Here is a 26,331-nt window from a genome sequence, read left to right as displayed (position 1 = left end):
TAAAAATGTGAATGACCGAAGTGAGGCCATCATCAGCCAGAGTGGAAGGAAGAGCCTGTTACTTAGAGAAGAGAGGGAACATTAATGCTATGTCTGCAAAGGATTCAGCAGTTAACCCTGTTAGATTTGTGCCAGGGCTTCTGATTATGGGGTATTTCACCAGGGCTGAAAGCTCTTCTGAATGCCTTCCTCTGCCCACCACCGTTACCACTGTATTGCTCAGGTTTGGCAATTCTGGTTCAGTCCAGCTGTTCTTTATCTTGAGGTCAAGATGTATTAGGTCATCTTGTCAGTCACATGAAAGAGATTGATAGACCCTTGCTGCCATTTGTATAGTGCTTATTTTAGACTCTGTGATGATTACTGGTGAACGTAGGAATGTATGTAAGGAACTTGCTTATTTTTTGGGTTTCATGCTGCCCCAGTGGGATTGCTAGTTCACAGCAGTGCAGTGCTGTTTTCTTTGTATCTGAGCAGTTCACCTAAAAGCTGATCCTTCCAGCAAGTCATCGTTTTCTGGGTGAATCTTTAGAACTTAATGTATGTTTCCAGAACTTCTGAGTAACGTGGTGGTTTCAGTAGGTCTTCTCTAACTGGAAACACTGGTCCTGAGATATGATCATCTCATGGCTTTCCAAACAGTTGGTGACCACGCTGGAGCTATGCATGTGTAGATTGCCATGTCCAGCCATGTGCAATAAGGCTTAACTCTTTTAGAGAGCTCCAGGCTTTCTGTTGCAGGTGCTCTGCATTTACTGACGACTGTGAGATTAGGTTGTCATTTTCAGAGAATGCTAAATGGGCAAATTGCAAGAGAGGGTCAGTAAAATATCATATATGCAGTAGGTCTGGGGTTTCCCAGAAAGCTTGTGAGGGAAATTTTATATACCACTAGGACTATGAAAACCCTTCACTTATTTTATACCTGGTTTGCAGAGATTTCAACAAGCTTGACAGTGAAGATCTATTTGTGTAAGAGAATATTGTTAAAATCTCATACATTTAATCTCTGTCTGGAATCTTGTTATGTTCAGTCGTTCTGATTAAAACTGACATCTACTATTGGCCCCCAAGCGAGTCGGAATCTAAAATTCTCTTGCACCATTATATCACTATCTTTTACCATCCTATTTAGTTAAACAGTTGAAGTACTTTGTGAAACGTAGGCTTCAGAGGGAAAAAGCAGAAAATGAGGAAAGATAGATTTTTTTAAAATGTGAAACAACTACCTTTACTATAAGTGTTGCCAAACTTTGTATTTATTGGCCCTGTATAGTATACTAGCACACTGGTGTGTTTTTTAATAACCTCTTACAGAATGTATGTCTCAGATTTATCTATATGCAGAGCCTTGTGGACAGGACTTGTAAATTGTAATATAAAGAAAGAATCTCCAGATGTACACATTATTCCTTATTAACATACACAGTGATTTTCTTGGGAAGTAGATGACGTTTAAGTGGTAACACAGATGTTGCTTTTCTCCAATGTTAATAATGCCAATAATTTTCTTGCAACAGAGGAATTCAAGGGTTCAACAATAGTTGAATTAATGAAGAAAGAAGGCAGCACCCTGGGGCTCACAGTATCAGGTGGAGTTGACAAGGATGGGAAACCCAGAGTGTCTAACCTTCGCCAAGGAGGGATCGCTGCTAGGTAACCACATCTCCGGCCACAAAATGCGTTATAGTATATGATCGCTTCAGAAATACATCCTGCATCAGAAAGATCACTAACAAATATTTGACTGGAAGTGTCTGTAACGGCAGCCCATCGGACCAGAGAAGCTCGGAGAGAAACATTTCAGCAGCAGTTGGTCCACCTCTTCCCTTGAGGCTACTTTGACAAAAAATAGAAATACCAATAGTATATTTGCAAATTGTATTAAGACTAAATAAGTTTCTTCTGAGTGATTTAAGTTTTATTTCTATATTTTTGTCCTTGAGCAAAAACTTAAGAGAAAGGAAAAAATATTGAGCAGAAAAATAAAATTGAAAACCTAACTGTAATACTATCATAATTTTATAAAAAGAAAATCCATTAACTGTTTTTAAGATTAAACAAAGTCTAAAATCATAGCTACCTTGCTCACTACAACAGTGGAAACTGAAAAGCTGTTACTCGTGAGAGAAACAGGTCAAGAGATGAAGGTTAACCCAAATCATTCCAAGTAACTGAGCAGAACATATGATTTGGGGCTGTGGCCTATCTTCTGTTGTTGTGATGTTAGCTGTGAAGGCAACCGTTGTCTAGAAAATAGTTCTGGCGACATCCCGAAAAGAGAGAGAGAGAGAGAGAGAAAGGTGGGAACATGAAGATGTTTTCCCAGCTCCTGTGCCCAGACCAGTCAAAACATCCAAACTGTATATGTTATAGCTGTTTTCGTACATCAGAAATTAATAATGCAATAATGTTCTTCTTTTAATATATTAGGTTAGGTTAAGATCTTAAAGTGACACTTTCTTCTTAAAAGATAAACTTGTTTTAATTTGGATGATTGGAAAAATTGTTTCTTGTCATCATTAACGTGTAAAGGATTCTATTACTTTAGTCCACTAGATTTGTGTTTAACAAAAGAAAAGGAATATGTACCTTTTCCTAGGAGTGACCAGCTGGATGTAGGTGACTACATCAAGTCTGTGAATGGAATCAACCTGACCAAATTTCGCCATGATGAGATCATCAGCCTGCTCAAGAACGTTGGCGAGAGGGTTGTTTTAGAAGTGGAGTATGAGCTCCCTCCAGTCTGTAAGTAATAGCGGAGCAAACTGAAATCTATGCAGGATAGCAGATGTATGTTATCAACAGTGAGATGGGAGTGGTTGGTGGTCTCTGTTTTTGCTAGTGATTGTTTTCTTATATGTTTTTCCTCCGGCTTATTGCTGAGTGTGGAAGTGGTAAGAAGGAACTGGCAGTACAGGATGATGCTCTCAGAGGAGCATAAATCCAGCCAATGAAAAAGCTAAGTCTTGCCCACTTTCGCTGTTTTTTCATAATTTTGAATACTAGAAATTAGATTAGATAAATTCCAAGGCAGCAGAATCCTTCTTACTATAAGAGGATTTTCTGAGATGTTAACAATGCCTGTGAGTTCTACCTCTGCCTTTGCCTTCCTCCTCTCCTCTTGCAGCACCCTTCCACCCTCCCATATAAATAACATCCTTCGTTATTTTTCCGGTCTTTTCTGGCATCAGTTTTAAGCTACATCTCATTTCTAGAGCAGAAGATGCAGTGGGATGGGTTCTGGCTTTTGTAAAACTGGAAGAATTGTGCAGCTGAAAGAAGGGCCTCTCACTGAGCAGGCTTGTCTTCAAGATACAATTTTATGCTGACACCAAAGTCACACAGTTCTACTAAATGTTTTCCTCACCTCTTTCTTTTGCCCATTCACCCCTCCCTTTTCTTTTTATGTTCAAGTGTCTGTCAGTGTGTGCCTGTAGGAGAAAATCAGTGGGAATTTAGCTGTCAGGTATGAAGTGGAAGCTAGAGTAACCGTGAGTTGGAAAGCTGGAGCCAAAAGTAAAAGGAAAGGTGGCTCCCTGGCTGTTGGTGCTGCACCAGCCACCTTTTTAAAGAGTATATGCTCCTTATGCTGCTCACTAGAGGGGAGAAGATGTGGTGCCCAATGGTATTTTCCAGAAGAACCTACAGAGCCAGCTAGGAAGCTCTTGTCTCCTTAAATAAAGTCTTTCATCACAATAGGAGCCAAGTGATCCGTCTGCCTCTTCATATTTCCCAGCACTTTGACGGTGCTCAGGAGAACAGGATGAACTTCCCACTGTTTTCTAACAGCTGGAGAGTTAGTCTAATTACATATTTTGTTGCTTTTATGACCTTCTGACAACTGCCTTAATATGTTTTGAATGTTCTTTGCTGATGAGTGTTTGCTTGTGATAAGGGAACTTCATGTTCAAAACCACAATATTTGAGTTAATAAAGTCAGTTGGGTTCAAAATTATTATAATACAGATGTATTTATTTTACTAGAATTATTTGTTTTGCACTTAATCAAGTGTGATTTCTTCAGTTTCACCACTGTTGGCATATGGGCTGCTCTTGTCAACTGAAATAGGTTTTTGACAGGCTAGATTACTGTGAGTCATAACCTTTTATTTAACTCCTTGGAATTTCTGACCTTTTTGTGCAAGCATAGCTAATAATGTTGTAGGTTAATAACAGTCTAGATGTTCCCATCAACTTCAAATGCACACTCTAAATAGAGTGTCTTGTAATGCCTAGAAGTGTTTCAGTATGTCATGTTTCTGTATCTTGGCACTTCCCACCCTGCTCCATACCTAATGAAATTCTACTGTTGTTCTCACAGTTGCCCCCTCAGAGAGAGAGGACAATTGTCGTTTCAGAGTGGGGAAACAGCAGTAAATTTAATAATGATGGATTAGATCTGGCTGAGAGCTAGTAATCTCACTCTGCCTAGTATTTCCTTCTCTATCTGACAGCGTTGACAGAAGAAGGAGCATCTAGCTTCTGTTTCAACATGAGCCACTTCAACATTTCAAACTAAAACATGAGCCTTGTCTCCACTGCATCTGCCTCTGCAGGTTGTTCATGGTGAAGAACTTCTATCACCTCCCAGGCACTAGTACAGCTGCAAGAATATTTGTTGCCTAAGTGGACAACACGCTGCAGGACCACAAACTTCCCCTGTCCGAAGTGGGCTATTACAAGCCGCATCAAATGGATTAGCAAGCCGCATGGTCATTTTGGGCTTGGCCACTTCCAGTTTATAGGAATGAAGGCAACAGCTGAGCTCTCCTCCCTAAAGTTTGATCCTGTCTTGTCCGTAAAGAGTTTCTGTCCAAAAAGGAACCATATGGCCTTAAATAACACAGTCCTGATCTTTTGACTGTAGCAGAATCATTGCCAGTCCAATACAAAGCAATGCTTTGGAGGGTCATCTTTAGCCATTTTTCCTAAGGAAAGGTGATTTTTATGATTTCACTGGTTGTTTGCCTGGCTGCCTACAGTAATTTTTGAAACCTTAGGCCATTGTCAGCCAGGTTTAACAGGGGATTAAAAGGCTCCAAAATAATTACATTCCTGCACATCTCATGGAAAGTGACACCTGGGTAGAAGAGAGAGTCCCAAACTGGACCCTGCGCAGAGGGAGAGGCAGCCCGAACTGAGCTGGGACCGGTTGTGTTTGGGGCCAGGCACAGAGCAGTCAGCACGCACCTCCCCAGCTGTGTACGTATGTTTTCCATTGCCCAGGAGGGTATCATCACAGGGACTGGGGAAGCTGTGGTTACTGCAGGCAGGAGCTTTAAAGGACATAAGTCTTCATTAGTTCTGCTGCTCACATAACGTATTCTTTACACAGTTTTTTATATGTGTTGTGCTGTTTTCGGTATCTTACTGGAAGCTTAGAAGTGTGTGTGTTTGTGTGTATGATTTTGCCCAGTGTCCTTTCCCCTTTGGAAAAGTGAGCTATTACACTCTGCCAAGGTTTTTCTGTAAAAGCTAACAGTAAACTAACTGCTGGTTTCTTAACAGCAATGTTTTCAGATATGGTGAAATGGTTTATCACACCCAAATGTGTTGGCTTGTGCATTAGGCTTCTCACCTCCTAACCCAGCTATGCTCCACTCCTGTAGTGCTTACAGACAGAGACTTACTCCACTAGAAGCCGAAGATTTTTTAGGCTAATTTACCATTGATGAGAAAGTGTATTGTGTTTTAAAAAAGGAAAAAAATAGCAGATCCTTATGATACAAAATACTGTTTTTCATCCTGATCTAGCAGTCTAAGATTAGATACACACACACTAAAAATCTTGACTGTCTTGACTTTAAGCAATACAAATAAATGTTTTCATGGCTGAACAGCCAGCTCCATAGGTATCTTTGAGAATTTAATTTGTCATTTTTCTCTCTTATTGTGTATTTCTACCTTGCATACTTTCTAGCACTTTTCTGAAACAATATGAAAAATAAAATTATGCAAAATTTAAACAGTAGGGCTCCAATCTCTCAGCTGTTGTAGGGTTCTATAGCTCTTTTTTGGAAACATTGGCAATCTGCTATTTACATCTGCAAAATATCTGGCACAAAATTCTCTCAAAAAGAACATGAGCTGTGGTTAATTACAGGTCTTTAATATGACTGTTCTGTAGTGGAGTCTTTCCAATTATTTGACCAGAAATACAATATCTAGCTTAGTTTAGAAATGGTGCAAATCTATGCATATAATTAGAAAAATAACAATAATTAGACTATAATTCATTTTTTTAAATCTTTTAGCCATACAAGGATCAGGTGTCATCTTTAGAACTGTGGAAGTTACTTTACATAAAGAGGGGAACACTTTTGGATTTGTAATAAGAGGTGAGTTATCATTCAATGTGAAGTCATTAAATGTCTAAATCAGCCACTGAAGTGATAAGTTTTTATGGTACTAAGAAATCATATTTCAAGATTTATGGCTTGCAGTTTGTAAAAAACTATGTGATTTATGTATTCTGTGCATTAATGTACTGCTTTTATGAATTGCTCTAATTTTTGTTTATGGAACACCGGTAATTAATCCACTATGCGAAAAACATAACAAACTTAATTTCATGTAACACCAGATTCTGCTACCACAGAAGCCAACAGGAAGCTGTTATATTCAGTAGGATTGTAGCTTTTAAAAAAGACATTCACATATAGCATTTGGATAAATCAAATATTGAAATTTGATTTATAGTTTAATAATGCTGACGGTCTGAATTGCAGAACAAAAATATTAACACTGATTTAGAGAACAGAAAAAAACATGTGGCTGTTAAATAATATACCCAGGCGGTGAATTATGGGAGGTGTATTAGGTTCTTCAGGGAAAACTGTATTGTTTTATTTAATATATAAATTCTCTAGTGGCCTCTCATTATTCTGAGTATAGACAAAATACAGTTGCTTTTTTTGTTGCTGTGCAACAAACATTGTTGGATAGTTTTCACATTGAGATCAGGTTTGGAGAGAAGATGTTCTAAGAAAGGAATACATCTTTTATAAGTATTACTCCGTAAAAACATTATGTTAGGAATCATCTGTACCACAGAGTAGGTCAAATTATGTCAAATATAAATCAGTGGAAGTTAATTTTAGTGTCTTGAAGCTTTTTTGGTCTTTTTAGCTCATCTGTAAGTGTACATACTGCAAGCTTTAGATTTGCCTCTTGGAAATATACTTCCATAAAAAGCATAAAAAAGGTGTGCTTTCTTTCACTTTTCCTTTTCTAGGTGGAGCACATGATGACAGAAATAAATCTCGTCCTGTTGTAATAACATGTGTTAGACCTGGAGGGCCTGCTGACAGGTACAATTCATCTTTCTCTGTAATGCAAGTGAAAGAGAAATGGAGAAAGGTGTATTATTTGGGCTGCTGGTTAGGATTGGAGTGAAGTAGATATATTCAAACCTATTTGTTTGAAATTTATGATTTATGCATTTAATTGTACTGCTAATAACTGTAATAGGCAACCATAGATGCTCAGCACATCATGATGTGGGATGAATTTTAATTAACAGACTAAGTTACATGCTTCAAGACTGCCCATTAAGCACTTCAAAAAATTAACCCAAAATAATTAAAAACAGAACAATTTATATAATAGGTCAGAGCACAGTTTTTGTGGCCTTCAGGCAGATAATTAGCTTTTACTTACACTGTTTATACTCTAAATTTTTCTCTCTTGCACTGCAGAAAAATAGTTTCATGTGTTTGGGTGGTGGTGTTGTGTTGTTGTTTTAAGACATTTGTTCATATCTCCTTGTGAGTTCACACTTAACTTTCTCCTACAACTTCTGAGTACGGATTTATGATTGGGCCAATGAACATACTTTTATATATTATCCTCTTATATCTATATAAATAATGTTCAATTTATTTATGTATGTGAATTATATTTTCAAAATGGCATTTGTGTCCTTAAATTGTTAAAGAAACTTAAAGGGCAATTTCTCTAAAGTAGGTTGATTTTCTCTAGCTTATGGCATTTTTGTCTTTGGCAGCCTTAATTGAAAAGCAAATGTTCCAGACAGCTTTTGTCTTTTGTCCCTCCCCTTCTTCCCCATCCTCTTCCCTCCTTGATTTTCTTCCTGATGTCTGAGCTGGCAACATTAGTACTTTGTTTTCTATTCTAACTCTGATTGTGTTATGAGATACACCTAGGAGACAGTGTGCCTTTATAGCCAAATTGCTTTCAGATGGAAAGAAAGGAAAAAGGGAATTATCCAAGTAAGGGATATTTTGAAGAAAACCAGTAAATGGGTCATTCATAGTTAGCAATCTGTTTCTTCACCTATCTGTTTGTATCTCATATTTATTTTTAAGAAAATATCTGTCTGTGAGGAGGTGTGTACGTATACGTGAAAGAGGAGGTGTGTCTTGACAGGGCAGAAGCAAAGCATATGTTGTAGCAGAAGCTATACCTAGTTGTGATTTAACATGACTTGATTATTTAGCTGTATTAAGCTGTTTTCCAATCACTGACTTTCCATTTAAAGCAATTTCCTTTCAACTGTGCCCTCTGAACATTCCCAGTGTCATAGTAAATCTTAAGTTAAGAGGGATGGGCTGTGGGGAGGGTGTGAGACAATCACTTGGCATAAATGGTATTATCTCCAAGTCACTTTATCTTACATTAATAAAGATCATTCCTTTAATCTCCCTTCAGAGAGGGCACAATCAAACCCGGAGACAGGTTGCTGAGTGTTGATGGGATCCGACTCCTTGGAAAAACACATGCGGAAGCTATGAGTATTCTCAAACAATGCGGACAGGAGGCAACTTTGCTGGTTGAATATGATGTCTCAGTAATGGGTATGTTGAAAAGTGGAGCTTTAGTTCTGGGAACCATCTGTGAAGTTTTGCTGCCCATTTCTGATAAACTGTTTTAGAACTGATCATGACTTGTTATGCTCCTAGTAGCACCGATATTCTCATACACACCATATTATTAATCTTCTCAGGTTCATAAAGAGGTTAGCAGTATTTTACTGTAATTTAGCATCCTGACATTTCACGGTTTGTAACGTAAAACAATACTGTGGATTCTACCAAAGTAACTTTTCCAGTCACTAGTTTGCAATAGAGGTTAATGAAGTGTAAGCATTTCTGTGTCACATGAAAGAGAGGTTTACTTACTCTAAGAGGAATCCTTGTGCCTTGCACCAATGCTGCTAGATGGCCAAGCCATTATAAAATATCACAAAACTGCGACATGGAAAAGAGTGGGGAGGATAAAAGGTGTTAAGAAATTTAGAGGTCACAAACCATGGCTTTAAAAATGAGCTTAGAGTTTATATAAACTTCAGTTGTACTCACTGAAGATATTGGAAGATTTTTGGAAAGTCAAGCAGAGCAGATCACAACAGAGTTTCCATTTGCTTGTGGAAGGTATCTTTCCATTTTTGCAGGATTGTGAAAATTCATGGCAGCAAGGAATAGGAATGTTCACCAGTCAGACTAACACATTTCTTCTCTGTTCAGAGCTCTTTCTCTTCTTATCCTCCCCAGTTCCACTGTCAAATTTCTAGCCCAGCAAGAAAGCAGTCTCTTAGGAATTTGTGAAATAGCACCATCAAACTTCAAAGCCTTGGAAAAGATTAACATTTAGAAGAATAATGTCAGAAACTTGTTTATTTTGTAACAGTCCTCTTTGTTCTTCTCTAGGAGATAGATTTTTTCTATTATAACATACATCTTTGTTTACTTATGCTATCAAGCATAAGTGACGGGTTTGCATGGTTGCTGGCAGGCCTGCTGGACGTTCTTGTAAGGTTCATGTCCAGAAATGTGGTAACAGCTCAGCATCCGGGCAGGAGCCTCCCATGTAGAAAATGGAAATGAAGGTGGTCTTGTGACTTGAAGAGGACTAGAATTTAGGTGTTGTTATTTCTTCTTTTCTTCTTGATGATGCTGGATGGCCAAATCCTATCTAACATCAAACTTTAAACCAGATTCTTTATATTCCACTTTCTCTAAGAGAAGTTGGGAATGTGCTTGCCCAGATCTCACTGGAAAGAACCTCCAGCTTTGGATAGCTGAAGTTTCCGGCTGGGCTGTCATCTCAGAGAAAACCCCCATCCCCATTCTTCTGTGTACCCAAGGGAGGGAGTCACCCTTCATTCCAATGAGGATCTTTTAGGAAGGACAAAATGAGAAGCTCTGTGGTGCTCTAAAGTGTAGGTTGCTCAAGGAAGGAACTATTTTTTCCAAGGTATCTGGAGCGAGCTTAATGCTGGAGGACCCAGATCTTACCTGGAGCCCATGGGCTTATGACAGTATAGGCAGTGCCTTCCAGTTGGACTCCTGATGTCATCTTCTCTCTGAAGAAACTCTGCTGTCTCCCTTTTGCTCTCAATATCAGGTCTGAATTTATTTTTCTTGCCTTCCTCGTACTGAACCCATTATCCCATGTAAGCATCAGACTAAGGAGGTGGAAGAACCTAAGACTTGTGTAGTCAGAAGGAAACAAGGGAAAGGGAACCAAACACTGGGAAATGTGTGGGATGGCGATCTGGCAGTGTCAGTGAGAAGAACAGGAAGGAGGGATCCGGTGCATTCTCTCTGTAATACATTATGATTTTGTTAGATTTTATCTAGCCCCTAGTAGTTTTCAGCTTTTTCCAGTTTGCACACCCCGCAAAGTTTTCTGGTGATGGTGTGAAAAATTTTAAGGGGAGAGATGCTTTGCTTTTTGCAATTCCATTATGAGTAGACCGTTGCCCAAAGTTTGAAAATCACTCATCCTAATCTGTTGGTTTCTGGGCCAGGAAAATGGTGCTGATTTGGATCTTTGTTTACTTCTGCTCAAGAGCAGTGAAGTCAAAGTTGTGAGTGATATAGAAGGGAGTATATAAGCCATGAACAGAAATTTAAGAATTACAAAAATGTTACTGTGTTACTCACAAGACAAGCTATTTTTAATGCCACCGCAGAGTTGATGAAAATAGGCTGAAACAATAGGAACTGGTATGGGATAAGGTGGTTTATCAGTACTGATGCCTGAAACTACTTTAGTAGTTTAGCCTTTTGAGAGTAAGGCAACAGTCTGGAAATTATATAAAAGTTTGGTCCTTTTTAAAGGGTCCTACTGGTATAAACTTTCAGCAGAATAGCTTACTCCCAGAGATGTAATTGTACCATTACTTGCTTTAATATCTCCCCTTCTCCTAGCAGATGGTTATATCCTATAAAGTAGCATTTCACATGACCAGAACTGGAAAGAACCATAAAATATATTCTGATAGCATGAAATTGGAAATTAATTTGAAAAGGTTATACTAAATGAAGAAAATAATCCTGAACTATTTTTTCAGCTAAAATTTCCACAGTCCTGTAGTGTATAACTGACCATTTATACCCTTGTAAGCATAAGCCATTTCAAAAGTGCTGTATTTCTCCAAGTTTGTTCCTTCACCTGAAATTTGAAGAGGTCACTTGGGAAACTTGCACATTTTATTGGTTCTGGAACACAGACAAACTAAGGTAAAAAAGCATTAATGGGTTCTGTGCAGGGTACTTAAGTGTGTATGTAATGTAGGATATGGGACTAGTGCCATTAAACTCTCTGGGGTTACACTTGTGCTTACTTAAATACATACTGAAGTATCAGCTCAGTAAGGGTCCTAGGAAATAAACTTGCCAATTCAGCCTCTTGGAAGAGATGTTGTTAGCTTGTTTTTTTTCTGCTGGAACTGTTTCTAGTTGGGTGTATGCAGCATACTGCTGTATAGTTTCAAAGAGACTTTGAAATAATAAGAGTTTGGAAATATCAAGATAATTGCTGAAGAAAATAGAAAAACAGAATTTCTGAGAAAATCTTTTATAACAGTTAAGAGTTATATTTTAAGTTGTGGAGGTAACATTCTTCCATATGTTTTTCCCAAAACACCCCCTTCAGTCATGAAGCAATATATAGTTATAATATAATTATTATAATATATAGAATATAGAATATATTATAATATAGTTTGATGGTTGCTTATACTCTTCAGTGATTTTAGAGGAGACTACCTGTATTTTTTAATTTTGTGAGGCATTAATAATGCTGCGCCTGCAGAGGAGATAGATGTGATGACTTGCCCTAAACACAGCGGTGTGGAAGTAACAAAAACTGTGTGGGCTTTATCACTTTTCTTTGTAGTTCTTACGCCTGCCAGGGTGCAAGCACTATAGTACCAGGTATTGCCTATTTCCAGGCAGCAGCGGGAGAGATCTGCATATTGCAGCCCTTTCTGGGGCATGGGAATACACCTCCACCCCTCACATTGTGAAGGGGAAGGAATAGAGGCAGGATGGTGGTTGGCAGTCAATTGCTGCCACCACCAGAGTAATTTTTCAGTCTGGATTTTTCCTGTGGCAACCAATCAGCAAATATTAATTTACAAGCTATAAATTTAGTTTGGGAAGAAGAAGTTTTCACTGTTTGGAGCAGGTGATGGGGTGGCTGAAGTATCCTGATGAGCTGCTTACAGCCTGAAGACTATAGGTTTGGCATCCTCACCTTACATGAAGTTATGGACTGGAAGATTGATAGCACTTTCCCATCAATGCTGACTTTAAAGTCTCTGTGGGAAAATGGAAAAGTATGAGACAAATCAATTGACTTCTGAGATAACAGACACAGGACATTTTCCCAAAGATGTGTACAATGAATCTTCTTTTTCTGAAATCTATAAACCTGTTACAAGAAGACTTGTTTTCAGGTAGAAAGACTACTTCTAAACAGAAAATTACCATGTTAGACTGAAGTCACTGCTAGCATTGTTCAGGCTTAGACATCTTACACTGTAGTTAGCCGAATGAATTTCATAACGCCTTATTTCACAGAGTGCATTAGCACTGTATCACAGTTCCCTAAGGAACTGGGGCTTCCCAATGAGAAATTATCTTTCAGGCACAGATGAAAAATCATATGAGAATGACTTAAGAATATGAAATGAGATGCTAATAAGTTTTAAACAGAGATTCATACTGCCCCATCTAAAAAGAGGAATAAAAGTTTATCACCACATTTATTTGGAACCAGAGAAGATACAGTTTCCCTTCAGGTTTTCCAAAAACTCCCATTGGTGGTCTGTTGTCTCCATAATTGAGGTTGCCTTTGGATTCCAATTTACATCTGTAGTTTTGGTCAATAAAATAAGTTCTGTATGGGTAATCTTCCATATTTACTCTGAAATGGAGCATTCAGAAATGTTCAAAGGTAGTTGCTACTTTGAGTTTAAGTTCTGGCCCATAACATTTTTGTGTAGCTCTAGTTCACAAATTGCTGCTGTTGAGCCTTTGAACAATCTGCTTCTTAAATCTTAGAGGTTTTTGCTAGGGTAATCTTTGAGGCAAAGATACTGTAGCTAAGCAAAACTATTAGCTACTGCCAGCACTGTAGCACAAAAGTATTTGCTGGCTTGCTGCACCTGAGAGAGAACGAAAAATCTTCGCATCTCATCTCTTCACTGGGTGTCTCTTAGCACAAGCCGCAGGGACCTGTAATCCTCTGGAATGAAGGAACGTATTCCTCATTCTAATTACATATGTTTCTCTGGTTTATTTTACAATTCCATCTTTAACAATTTATTAGGTCCAAAATAGTTTTACCGGAATGTGGTGCCTTGTAATTGTTTTCTGCAAAACAAAGATTGTCAACTTGTTTTTTAGTTCCAAGCCACCAGAGTCACCCCGACATAGAACCACTCAGCCTTAGCTAGAGGAGCGCCCTAAATTTGTTCGACTTTACATTTATCATCAGTGCAACTTTACAGATTGGGAATTATTCATGCAATTATTTGCTAGTAAATCTGACAGCAGTTTGACAAACACTGTCCAGCCCTTTGCCTCTTGTAGGTCACCTGTCCAAAAAAACTCAAAAGACAGTAACAATTTTATGAGAATGCATTTACAGAAATCTGCCTCACCCTTTCTGCCTGACAAAAAGAGCACCAGGGAAAGAAAGCTTGCATACTTTAAATATCAGGTAATATCGTGATCCAATGTACACTTTCAATAATTTGAGCAAGACAAGAAATACCGGAGAAAGAACTGCATGGGCTGCCTCTTAAGTTTCATAAAGCAATATAAAGCAAGAGTATACAGAGAAGTAGAGACCTTTAAAAGCCACTGAGTTTTACAAGACCAGGGAACAAGAACTCCAGAGACTTCAAGGACAAACTCAAGGTCCTTATAAATCTTATAAATATTGCAAGACCTTAGAAGTTGAAGGAAAGTCAGGAAACCTGTAGGACTCCATGCTGCCTTTTTCTTTCTGTTTTTATAAACTTAAAATTAACATTTCTTTGGTCTGTTACGAGCCTTTGACAGAAAGGGTAGGCAGTGTACTCCAGCATTTGATTGAGACTTGCAAGTCTCTTGACTGTCACAGAGTAATAGACCTAGATCCCTTGGAATTCTAAATATGAATTAGTTACTTAAACCTTTAAAGAACATTTCCTCTCTTATGGTGCTTCAGAGACAGACCAAATCAAATTTTTGTGGAAAGCAAAGGTCATACATAATAGCTGTAGTAGCTGAAGTACTACTCTGCTTTAAATACTGCTGCACAAACAGACATACACAAATTATGCTAGAAGGCAGTTATTGAAGTTAAGGAGTTGAGTATATCAGTTAGGAAATGTCAGACTGTCTGCTCAGTCTCTGTCCAGCAAGATGCAGATGTAAATTGTGCTACAGTCTTCCATTTCACGATCATATGCTTTTCTTTCCACTAGACCCATCATTTAGTGCACAGGGGGGATAATAACTGCTTAATGCAGCAATTCATTACGTATTTTCTTGCCATCAATCAGTATGTGACCACAGGCTATGGAAGGCACTGTCCAGATCCTTGTCTGAATGCAAAGTTATTAATTTCCTGGTGTTTTTTCCTGAGGCTGTAATCATGCCACAGTTTGAGTGTTTCAGGCAATACGCAGATCTCAAGAAGTAAACCTCAGTGTCCCAAGGTTATTCCAAGTTTATCTTTCTTAAGGCAGATGACATAGGCATATCTCTAACAGTTCCAGAAATACCTGCTAACAGACGTATCACTAGGAAAACCACATTGAATTTTTCATCTCTCCTGGAAGCCAATGCACGATTCACATTCACCCTGTGCAAACTAAGCAGATACGTAGATCTATATGCTATGACGTGTTAGTCTCTCATCTTACTGTACAAGTTACTTGTTTATCAAACATAGTCTTTGTGCTTTCTGCCATCAGTGCCCGGATGTCTGCGTCAGGGACATTAGTATGAACTGACAACCAGACATCGATACATACAATGCATAACTCCTCTCTATATTGTGCTAGCTTGTTACGATTTCATGTAGAGAAAGATGCATGGTTTGGGATGTGACTTATCTTCGGCATCAAAAGAGGCTTTTCCCTGCTGAAATGTCTAGAACTTGTGATTTCATTTTTGCTATCTAGTTTTCTGGTCTTCAGGACTGCCTTTTTACACTAGCAAGTGAGTTATTCCCTTTAACACTTTATCTCTCATGCTGCCACTAAATACAGTTCATACTGACTTCACTGAGTCTTGCCTTTGCCTGTAAGTGGATTGATACCTATTAGTCAGGCATCAGTTCTTACCTGCTTATCTGCTTTAATCTGCTCCATTTACATGCTTTAAAAGGGAGGTAATGCCTTTATAACACCTTTTTGACATGAATGGATAGCATGGAAACCTGAGGTAAATAGGCATTATGGTTTAAAAGAAAACCCAGTACTTTGGGCTGCCACCTTCAAAAGCCAGTTCCTGATTTGTCAGTACTTTGTGTGATCAAGAGATGCTCCCCCTGGTTTCATTTGTAACTGAGAGTGATCAGTAGTTCTGCAAATCGGATCCCAGGTTATCAAGTTGAGTAGAAACAATAAAATGGTTGCAATTTAGTGACCAATTCAGTTTAAATGTCCTGTTCAGCCTTTACAGGAATTGTCACAGAGCAAAAGAGAATTTAGTGCTTCAAAGTAGCACTCAGTTGTCTTCTCCATGCTACATGATCTTCTTTCCTTTCTTGCAATTCCCTCTTTACCTGTTCCAAAACTCCCACCCACCTTGTTCCCTTCTAGCTCCTACAAAACTTGTAATGTCTGTCTTACGGATAGGACACTCATTTTGCCATGAGTACTTCTGAGTACTGAAAGAGGTGTGGAATGGGGCCGTGTAAAAAAATAGTATGTAACCATGTAGTGAACTGTATCACCATATTGCACAAGCAACGGTCAGTTTCTTGTTTCCAAACATTTGTGTGAGCTTACAGCCTCGAAAGTGTTGACATGTCTTTAGGTACCATTACCTAAGTTTCTCTTTGGGAAAGTAGTAGGGGGAGGAAAAACATTACATAGTGGCATAGTACCCAAACAGCACCTCAAAAGAGCAGGAGCCATTAAGCCCACCAGTCTGCTGCCTATTAGCCAGGTTTTCAGACCAGCTAACCAGCACAGTACGTATGTCCTCTCTGGGGACCAGACAGAAAAGACCTGAGAACACATTTGTCCAGTGGATTTCAAAGATGTTTGCTGACAGCGGAGAAGTGTGAAGGTTCAGGATCCTGTGTTGCTTTCTGCCCCTTCCTGTTCATTTCATGCAAACGTGACACTTTTTTCCTCTGTTCCTTTTTCTTATCCCGGTTTCTAGTTCTATTACTGTCTTTTTCCAACAGCTGCTTGAATCTCCTTTTCCTTACTGACCTAGTTTGAGTCTTCTTTTTTAGAAAGTCCTAAATTCCCTCTCCTTCCAGCCCATTCTTTTCTTCTGTCCTTTGCCAAAAAAACCTTAGGTAATTTCTTACAACGTTTCTGTTTTTCCCACTGCTTATTTCTGGTTTTCTTGCCTGTCCCTCTTTAGACCTTTCTCCTTGTCCCTGTCCTTTAGCAAACCATTCCCAAGTTTCTTGTACTCCAGCTTCTTTTCAGACCTATCACCTGCTCACCTTTCTTCTCCAAGTTCCTTCCCTTCTTGCCCAAGAAGTCCAAATCTCCCCTTCTCCTGGCTCTTCTCCTGAGTCTCTGTGCCAGATCTATCAGGGGATGGTGACACACATTAAAAATGAATTGGGATATCTACTGGTTCATAGTCCCTTCTTCCATCTCCCATTTTCAGTTGTTTTACTCATTCATTCCCAGGATCCCCTCTCGATGCTTTTGTAATAAGACTTACAGAAAAGCTTGTGATGCTTCCAAATGTAGATATTTCCTCTGGATTTGTCTCCTAGATATGCCTTCAGCCCTTCCAATGAAAACTTATCCAGCCAAAAGCACAACCTTGGTTCCACAAAATATCATGTATAATTTCAAGCTCTGGCAGAGCATAAGAGCTTTTCAATATAAAGCCTACAGAATTTTTTATGTGGGGACAAAACAATATGATTTCCCCTAATGATGTTAGGGGACACAGCTGACCTGTTTCAGCTAAAATAACTAAGGGAAGAAAAAAAAATGCAGCCTGAGGGAGATAATCATCATAAAAAAAGTTCACACCAAATGTTTAAAGTGTGGCCAGGTTGTAAGCAATTAAAATCAAGATATTTTAATGAGAAAAGTCAGACATCTTGAACGTTAAGCAGAACTATGATTCCGAAGGATAGTATTTGCCCTACAGCATTTTTTTACTTTCTTTTGTCTGCCTGGTTATGATTTGTTGTTCTAATTTGGTAGCTGTGTTGCTACCAGATGATTATAGAAATGAAGGGAGGAGTCATCGCGTTTTACAAGTATTGCATAGATCTTACAGATATTTCTTTCTTTACAAACTTCTTGATCATCCCTAAAGAGAAATAAAGTGAGTTTAGCAGAACCATAAAAGTTACAAATGACTCTAACAGGTCCAATTAACATTTCTCTCTAGTGCTTTTGAAACTGTGGCATCATTAAAAGCAGCTTAATAAACATTGCTTTGTATGGGAGAAAAAACTGTAAAGGTGAAATGAGATGTCCCTATAACTGAAAAATAACAATACTATTTCATTTTCAGAAATAACTAGGAAAAAGGGGGATTTACTCTCTTCCAGGTACTACCTCTTATATAAAAATATTCTGTTCTTTACTTAATGGATACTGAAAGTGATAGACAAATTTACCTTCGAATACTTGTCAGGAAAGTGGAACCTATACTTATATGCAGTTAGTCTAAATAGTGTACAATTAAAAAATATCCGTCTGAAATATGTACTGTATTTCATGATGGGCATCCATTAAAGTACAGCCTTGCTAGTCCATCCTCCTACATCCTCACAGAATATGTGGTGTGAATTTTTTAGATGCTAATTCAAGTTTTTGGATCCTCAAATGGAAGCAGCTTCTGCCTATAAAAAATATGTTACTCTCCTTCTCAAAGCAAACAGGGGGAGGAGAGGAAGTTTGTCATAACCTGTCTTCTCTGCCATCCAGCCTCCAAGCAAGTGGAGGGAAGGAGCCAGTAACCCTTGAGTAATAGTTTTTGTAAAGGAGATATCTTACTTGTTTGTTGTAATGAAGGCTTTTTTTCTCTGTATTTAGAAAAGGATGGAAAAAGGATTGATCAAATCTTTATATGTTGCACAAGGACTATCTGGATGTGCCATGAAGTGCAATGTGAAAGAGAATTACCATCTCTGCTATGTGCACATACCTGTGGTCAGCTGGAAATTAGTCAAGAGGTCTTTCATTAAGTTGGCACATCTGTTACTTAGGGTGCTAGTCAAAAGCAAACTAATGAGAATAAATAAATACCCTGATTTGTGCTGGTCTGAAAAAAAAAAAGTGACCAGGTGGTTGAAATACTTAAATTAGAGTGCAAGTGTTAAAGTTTTACAGATAGGATGATAATCCAGTTAATTTGAATGAAAAATGTCAGCCTTGGATTTGGTTTAGTGGCGTTGCAGTTGACCAGGAGACTAAGGAATAAGGGACAGATTTGATTTTTTTGTATTAGAAAGGGCTTAGACTATAACCCCAGAAGCTGCTTCTAAAAGAGCCCATCTCTGAGGAAACAGCAGCAGCAAAAAGCTCTGTTCCTATCTATGTTCCAGGGAGAGGAAAACACTAAATGTCTCTCAAGACTTCTTCTGAAGGAAGTGTGTAAGCAAATCCAAAATTGAACTAGTCTATCCTCTTGGCTTTTTTTCATCAGTGTGACACAAAGTCCAGACTGCGTATGATGGATTAGGCCAAGGGGAGAAAAACCAAGAATCATTTAGCTCATTTCCTGGAACAACTTTACTAGGCATAAACTAAGAGGTTAAATTTGGACGCAGTAGGACAGTTTCTCATCGCCCTAACATTAATGTTCATTCTTCATTCTACAGAACACTTATGCTAAAAAAGAATGAATTTTAAGGATGAATATTTTTAATTATTTTGTCAAAATTTGAGCTGTCTCAATTAATGGCATCTTGGTGTAAAACTGGTGTATGAATAAGAGCTGAAGCAGATCTTGTGAGATTGCACCATCTAGCATTTAGCACATGGGAGATGTGTACTGTCCAGAGGAGGCAGAACTAATGCTTGTCTCTCAGATTTCAGGGTTTTTTGTGAACTGGAAATGTAGGCAGAAAAAAAAAATCAACATCTAAGCTGCACAAGTGTATCTTGAAATCAGCATAGGTACTCAAAGATAATTGCACTGGTGCCATTTCTTACAATGTGATTTTATTGCATGGAATTATATTTCTGAGGCTGTTATTCAGTTGTATGACAAGTGAAATGTTACATTTTCTGTGCATTTGCTATTCAAACCACACTCCCCTACAGTAATTAAAAAACAAAAATAATAGCCTGTCTTTGCATCTTTTTCCTAGATTCAGGCTTACCATGCTTAGTTCATTTAAAGAGATTATTTTATAGCCTATGAACTCTATCAGGGTGGTTTGAGGAAATAGTGTTGATAAAAACTACTCTACATATTAGTCTGTGTTCAGCCAAAAATCATTGTTTTTTTTCTTTTTTTTAAACCATTCATTGGTGACTCAGACTATTGGTATTTGAGTCTCTGTGAGTCTCATGCTTCTCATTTGTAGGGAGACCAGCCAGCATATTCTGACAGCTGTTACTAATTTGTCATGTTGCTGTTAAAATGTAGATGCTGGAGGACCCTAAAAAGACCATGTTTCTGTGATAATTGAACATGCTTTCAAAATAAACTAAAGACAAGTGCCTGGCTACAGGTTTCACTTAAATCTTATGTTTTCTTCCTGAAGTTGGAAGGGAGTTTATGAAGAGTATTTTTCTAGACCATTCGCAAGTATCATCTTTAACTGTGATTCTGATGCTAGCAGAGTAAGTTGTGGCTCACTGCCTCCAGGAGAAGAGTGCTGAGCCCTACTGAAGAGCCGAGCAATAAACAGAGGACGTGACAGCTTCCCAAGGTTGCAGCAGGTAGTGCTGCGGCAAGCTGAGGCTTTTTCCTCCCTTTTTTGTGCCTCCAGACTTTTCTTTCCTGACTGATAAAATTGTTTTTTCACATGCAGAACCCACACCACTGTGAAAGCACTTCTTCTTGAAAACGAGTCATGTGATGACCCAGACATTCAGTTTACCTGCACGAGACTGGAAGCAGAGTAGGGCTTTGCCAATGGAGGACATCAGGCAATGAGGCTCCAAGGAGAAAGGAGACAGGCTATGGGGGAGCAGAGATGGGGATGCTAAAGAGGAAAAAAAAGGGTTTCTAGGCCAAGTTACCTCTTATACTGCACACAAGCTTATATAACCCATATTGCCTCTGAATTAGAGGGTTGGTTTCACTTTGTTCTCCTTCTGGCAGATAATCCAGAGGTTATATACATGAAAAGATGGTATATGTACAACTTGAGTCAGAGCTTTGGGAATTGTTTTGTGTGACATAGAAAGTCCCTCCACACTTTAAAAACTCCTAGTTGGGTTTTTCTTTATCCTTTATTTTATATCCAAAAGCTATTGCTGATGCAGATCATCTTGCCTGAGTTCTTAATTGATATCTGAAGGCCTCAAGCAGCTTTAAAAAAAAATAACCTGGACTGCAGAGACACTGAGCCTGTGGTTTCCCTACTGTGATTAAACGTTTCTAGCACAACATTCCCCATAGCTGCGAAGAAAATCTAAAACAAACTATCTTTGCAATCTCTCCTGCCATTTTTTTTTGGCTCAGGAAGGCCACCAGTAACTTAATAACTAGCTATTCACATTTAACTTCCTCATATTAAAAGATGTGCTTAATTTGAGTATTAAATACCCTGGAAATTGCATTTTTAGCTAAATGTTTTATCTTGATTGTTGAATACGCTCTGCTATGTGATTCCACTGAATATAGTAGTTTTTGCATACATATGAAACTGCATTTAATCTCTAGCTACTGCAGAGTGGTGCTCTGTCCTCTGAAGCGTTTAAGATGAGAACAGGAACTATCGATCCTTAGTTTGGCCATCTGTCCTCTTTCATGAAGTTAAGCCAAGACCTGGTCCGAGCCTGTTTGACTCAGGAGAAAGACTCTCGTTGATTTCAGCTGGGATTTAAAATAGGACCCAAAAGAGAAAAAATCAACTCATCTCTACATTAGAAGATCATCTCTACTAGAAAATCTTAGGGAAATAAACAGCAGAGCTGTGCCTCTGTGCCCCCTCCTCAGTTCTCACCAAATGGACACCCAGCAAAATATACCAGCAAAAATGTCTCCTGCCAGCATAAGTCTTCTAGGTTAAGGACTGGTTGCACCACTAAAAGTGTTTTATTTCATTGCCAGCATAAGCCTACCTACTTCAAGGATTCCACAACCAACTCAATTCTGAATATAGACAGGACCTATATTACAAAGACCTAACTCTGATGCACATTATTTAAAAACAGTGCTGTTTATGCTGTGTGAAATGCATCCAATTACTACACAGTCCTCTCCTTTCTGCTAATGAAAAGAGAACATGCCAAACCCATAGGTCTTATTTTGTTGTTTTATTTTCTTCCCCCCCTCTCTCAGATCTTTCTTTTCTGAAACTGTAGTGTTAACTTTAGCGCAGGGTATATATACATGAAATTGTGCTTTTGTGACAAGTTTTATAGTTCATCCCAGTTTGGATCTAGATCACAGCAAAAATCTTCACCCTAGAGTCTGCTAGAAAAACTGCTAGATTAACAAGCACCATGAATTTCATTAGATTTACTTTTTGGCTTTCATGCAACAGATCAGATTTCAGCTGTTAGCCTTTGATATTATAAATCAATGGGAAGCATTGGTGCTGCTGCTCTGTCTTATTCAGTGCATTCTGCTATCCTGTAGTGGGATAGGGAACGTAGGAGAAGTATCAGCTGCTATGTTTACAGCAGAAAACAGCTGCAAAGAAAAAGCAAAAAAGAAAAGATGTGTCCTTTCTGTGCTTCTTTATGATACCCATTGCAGGAGAAATGGAATTGCAGGCTTCTCAGAGACTTCTGTAAACTACCTCACAGTTAAACCCAGTTTTTAACAACTATAAAAACTTCAGCAGTTTATGCTAAGGTTTGTCCTATCCCCCCTTTTGCATTCCCCCCACTGACTGCCTAAGTCTGAATTATTTTTTAGCATTTTCAACTGAATTGTTCTGTCATTTCCAAGAGTAAGTTTAGAGAAAGTTGTTTTACCTATGATGAGAAAGTCGGAAAATCATTTCTTTGTGAAGATGTGCCTTTCTGAAGTACTGGAACACAGACTTGCTGTTTGGTAGGTAGTGGCTGGGGGAAAGCAAGCCCCTCTTCAGGAAAGTTTCTTTTGCTTTCCCCAGTGAAAAATCCACCCAGATTTAGCTACATTTGAAAGTCTTTGAAAAGATAGATACAGCTCAGTGTGCTCAGAAGAGACAGCCTTTTGTGATTACTTTCTCAAAAGATTTTGTGCATCTTGGGAATGCTGTTTCTTGACTTTGCAAAGTTCCCTTCAGTTCAACTCTTCAGAGATGGGAAATGCCACAATTAAAGATGCCCACGCAACCTTACTCAGACTCTTTGGAGCATATGCTTTATGATACAGATTTTAACTGGAATGACTGAGTAAATTTTTCCTTCATCAGTCACCTGCTGCATCATACTAAGTGATATGAAAAATAGTCAATTGAGAGAAATGTTCTAAAGAATAGTTCATCTCATCCTGGTGTAGATGCCTGAAGTAGGACTAGTGAAACACATTCTGTAAGTGCCAGTGTCTCTGTGATGATTGTAGAGGGAGTTTAGACTTCTAACTCAGGTGTAGCTACTTCAAGTCTATTCTATAGATAGATGCCTGCATTTTGGTGCAGTGAATCTCAGCATAGGTGTTTCAGATTGGCCACTCAGGACTCATGAATGCTCTTGACCTTTATTTTGTTGATCCTGATTTGTTAACCTATACAGCAGGAAAATACCACGCTTTTACTCTAAAGGGGGTTGTGAGATAAAATCATTAATAAACTTGTGTTGTAATGAATATTCAGAGGCTGCACCATACAATAGTCCCCCCCACATGCTGAGATAAGGATGAGAATAGTGTTTGGTAAGTAAGGTATGAGCCTGAACAACAGCAAAAAGTGCTGCTACTCATAAAATTGTCACTGTCTACCTTCTGCATGGGACTCTAGAGGAAAGAAGAATATGTGATTATGTAACGAAAGATGGTATCATAAGAAGGGAGGTAAAAACAAATTAATCCAGGCAATCTTCACTCTGGGGTTCCTTAAGTCTGAAGTGTGCTGTGCCTACGTAACAACCATAATATTCTTCTTTTAATGCCATTCTGTTTGTAAATAAAGGCTGTTCTGTCCTCACTTTTCATGTGCATGTATACTTGTAGTGATTTATATGTGATGTTCCATTTATTTTAATCATGTCCTAGTTCATTTGGGTTTTCACAAACAGTTTGGATAAGCACAGACTTTCTGTTTAGGTCAGCTCAGCAGTGTTGAGCTGAATAGCTTTCTTCTGAGCACAGTGACCTCTAAGTTTTCAAAGGCTTATAGCTTAGCTAAATTTGGGTGGATTTTCGCTGGTCAAAAAAAAAAGAAGCATGCCTAGAAAAGGCTTTCTGCTTTCTCCCTAACTGTTGTCTGCTGAAATACTAGTCTGTGTACCTCGCAAGCACTGGAGCATCTTCACAAAGAAACTGTGGCCAGAGAGTGGCATGAGAGGTCTGAGTATTAACTGGAAGGAATTCACAGCAGGAGCTGATCTGGCAGGAGGTAAATGGCTTGTGCAATGGCAGAGGAGGAGCCATGGAGGAGCCTTGCCAAAGGTTAACGTGGCAGAAAGCTGGGAAGGTAACGGCAAAGGAAGCAGGTGAAAGAATATGCTTCTAGCTGCTGGAACACTGTCAGTTATGCAGTGCATGGGTTTCTGGAGTTTATTACTTGCTTGTGATTTTGGGAAAAGAAGAAAAAGGAGGGGAATTGTTTTTGCTGGAAATAGACACTGCAGAGAACAGAGGTTATTGAGAGCTTCTTGGTTTGCTTTAAATATGTGAATACTCCCTGTAGTCCTGTTTCTGCATTACTTGGAATGAGGGCTGCTGTAGTAGGGAAGGAAAGAGTTGGAAATATGTAGACAGAAGACGACCAGTACTGCGTTATTCATCCAGCATGGGATCAAAGAACTTATGTTCAGAACAGCTTCCAAGAAGTATGGCTTCTGTGTTTGGTTTGGGAGTGATTCATCTGAATTCTAAATTACTCTTTCTCTGTTTCTCCTTCTTTGAAATCTCCTTTTTTTTCTTTTTCCTGTTGAACTACTGCTTAGACAATACCAAAGCAGATAGAGAGGGCAGTTAATAGACTTCTTTCCTGACTCATCCTATCAAAGTCTCATTTCAGGAGTGGTTGGCATTCAATGGCAAAATATTCAATGCCCTTTCTAGCAACCCCAGAGAGCTGCAAAACTCTCATTATGCCGCTTGGTGCACAAATATCAAGGTCATATCTCAGCCCCAGTCTTCTGCATGGTAACACTTATACAGCAGTTGTGCCAATGCACCAATTATTTATAAAACAGCTGCGCTAGAGCACAGATTATTGAAAAGAAACCAAAGTTTGGGGAGGAAAATGGTACTGATAATACTAACTTGTAGCAACAGAAATTCATATTCTGTTATAGACAACAATGAAGAGGTCTCACTCTAATTTTTATTTTTTACTGGTTTATACTCATCTAACCAGCCCTGCAGAGGACTGTTTCAGACAAGTCTGAAATCTCCTGCCTGTTGACCAAACCAAGTCTTTTGATTTCAGTGACAGCAGAGGGCACACCCAAAGTCAGCTTTGCAAGACAGAGACTGCGCTTAGCTTGTGTGTAGAGATCAGTAAAGCATGCAAATAATGAGTAACCATAAGCCTATGAGACCGTATGGCTCAGTGCAGAGAACCTTGAGCAAAGTCTTATCATGCAGCTCAAGTACACCAAGCAGCCCAGCTGCATCCACGTGGGGTTACACTTGGATCAGTTGCCTTCCTGAGAAGACACCTTTGCTCTGAAGTTTTTGGGATTATCCAATACGTCCTTATCCTGGTAGAGCCCTCGTCAGATGAGAACTTCGTCAGCTCAACACAGACTGAAAGTTTGAGTGTTCGGTGCTTTTTCCCATCTGCACGGTGCTGGCAGCTATAGGGGCATTGTGTTCTCTGGGCTTTTGAAGAGAATCCAGTCCCTCTCTAATTATTATTGTTCCTGTTAAATGGAAACTTAGGGTCATTACAGCAAATAGACATGATTTATGGGTACTGCAGCACTTTATATTATATATAGCAGTGTGTACTTACAGGCATACTTTCAAGGCTGGCAGACATAAAATTTGACACACCAGCTGTGTCTTAGTTTGCAGGCAGGGATGCAAATTATGTTGTCCTTTACCACTGCTTATTTGGTCTTTTTGTTATGATCAGTCAGGTACAGAATCTTACAAGAGCTGGGGCGTTTTGAAGAGATCAAAATTCTTTTAAGAAAAATAAAATATTGGGAAGCTCTTTTATACGTACATATATATGCCTATATGTATATATATATATATATATATGCTACCTATATATATGCCTATTTCAGCAGAGGAGTTTACATATTATTTGCACTGTTGCAAGGGTCTTTCTTATTTTGGGGGTGGTTTGCAAAAATTACAGTATTCCTGAATTCATTTCTGTAATCAAATGCAAGCAGAATTCCATTGCTGCTGACTTCTGTAGACATTTCATATCACTCTAATAGTACATCAAGTTTTGGGGCTGTTTGCAGGAGCCATTCTTCAGTAAAAAGGTGTCTGAGGCACAGGTTGCCAAACTAACTGTAAAGTTATACTTATAATAAATATTCGCAAGTTCTCTGATGCCATGTGCTGCCATCACGGGTGGAGATTTGAGTTTCCAGTCTTTTTTTTAAGTGCCACCTGAATTTACTAT

The 26,331-nt window shown here is 38.7% G+C and overlaps 1 protein-coding gene across 1 annotated transcript in view; it reads left to right on the top strand.

The window, feature by feature from the left end:
* Positions 1-26,331, top strand: part of GRIP1 (glutamate receptor interacting protein 1) — a 96,986-nt gene that overhangs the window by 9,987 nt on the left and 60,668 nt on the right. The window contains exons 2-6 of the mRNA XM_026070023.1: positions 1,521-1,656; positions 2,603-2,748; positions 6,258-6,341; positions 7,238-7,313; positions 8,674-8,819. Of these exons, the coding sequence (XP_025925808.1) occupies positions 1,521-1,656; positions 2,603-2,748; positions 6,258-6,341; positions 7,238-7,313; positions 8,674-8,819 (588 nt within the window). The remainder of the gene's footprint in view (positions 1-1,520; positions 1,657-2,602; positions 2,749-6,257; positions 6,342-7,237; positions 7,314-8,673; positions 8,820-26,331) is intronic.

The sequence above is a fragment of the Apteryx rowi genome, unplaced genomic scaffold, assembly GCF_003343035.1.
Source record: "Apteryx rowi isolate R43461 unplaced genomic scaffold, aptRow1 scaffold_302, whole genome shotgun sequence".
NCBI classification, from domain to species: Eukaryota; Metazoa; Chordata; class Aves; order Apterygiformes; family Apterygidae; genus Apteryx; species Apteryx rowi.
This window is presented reverse-complemented; position numbering and strand designations above follow the sequence as displayed.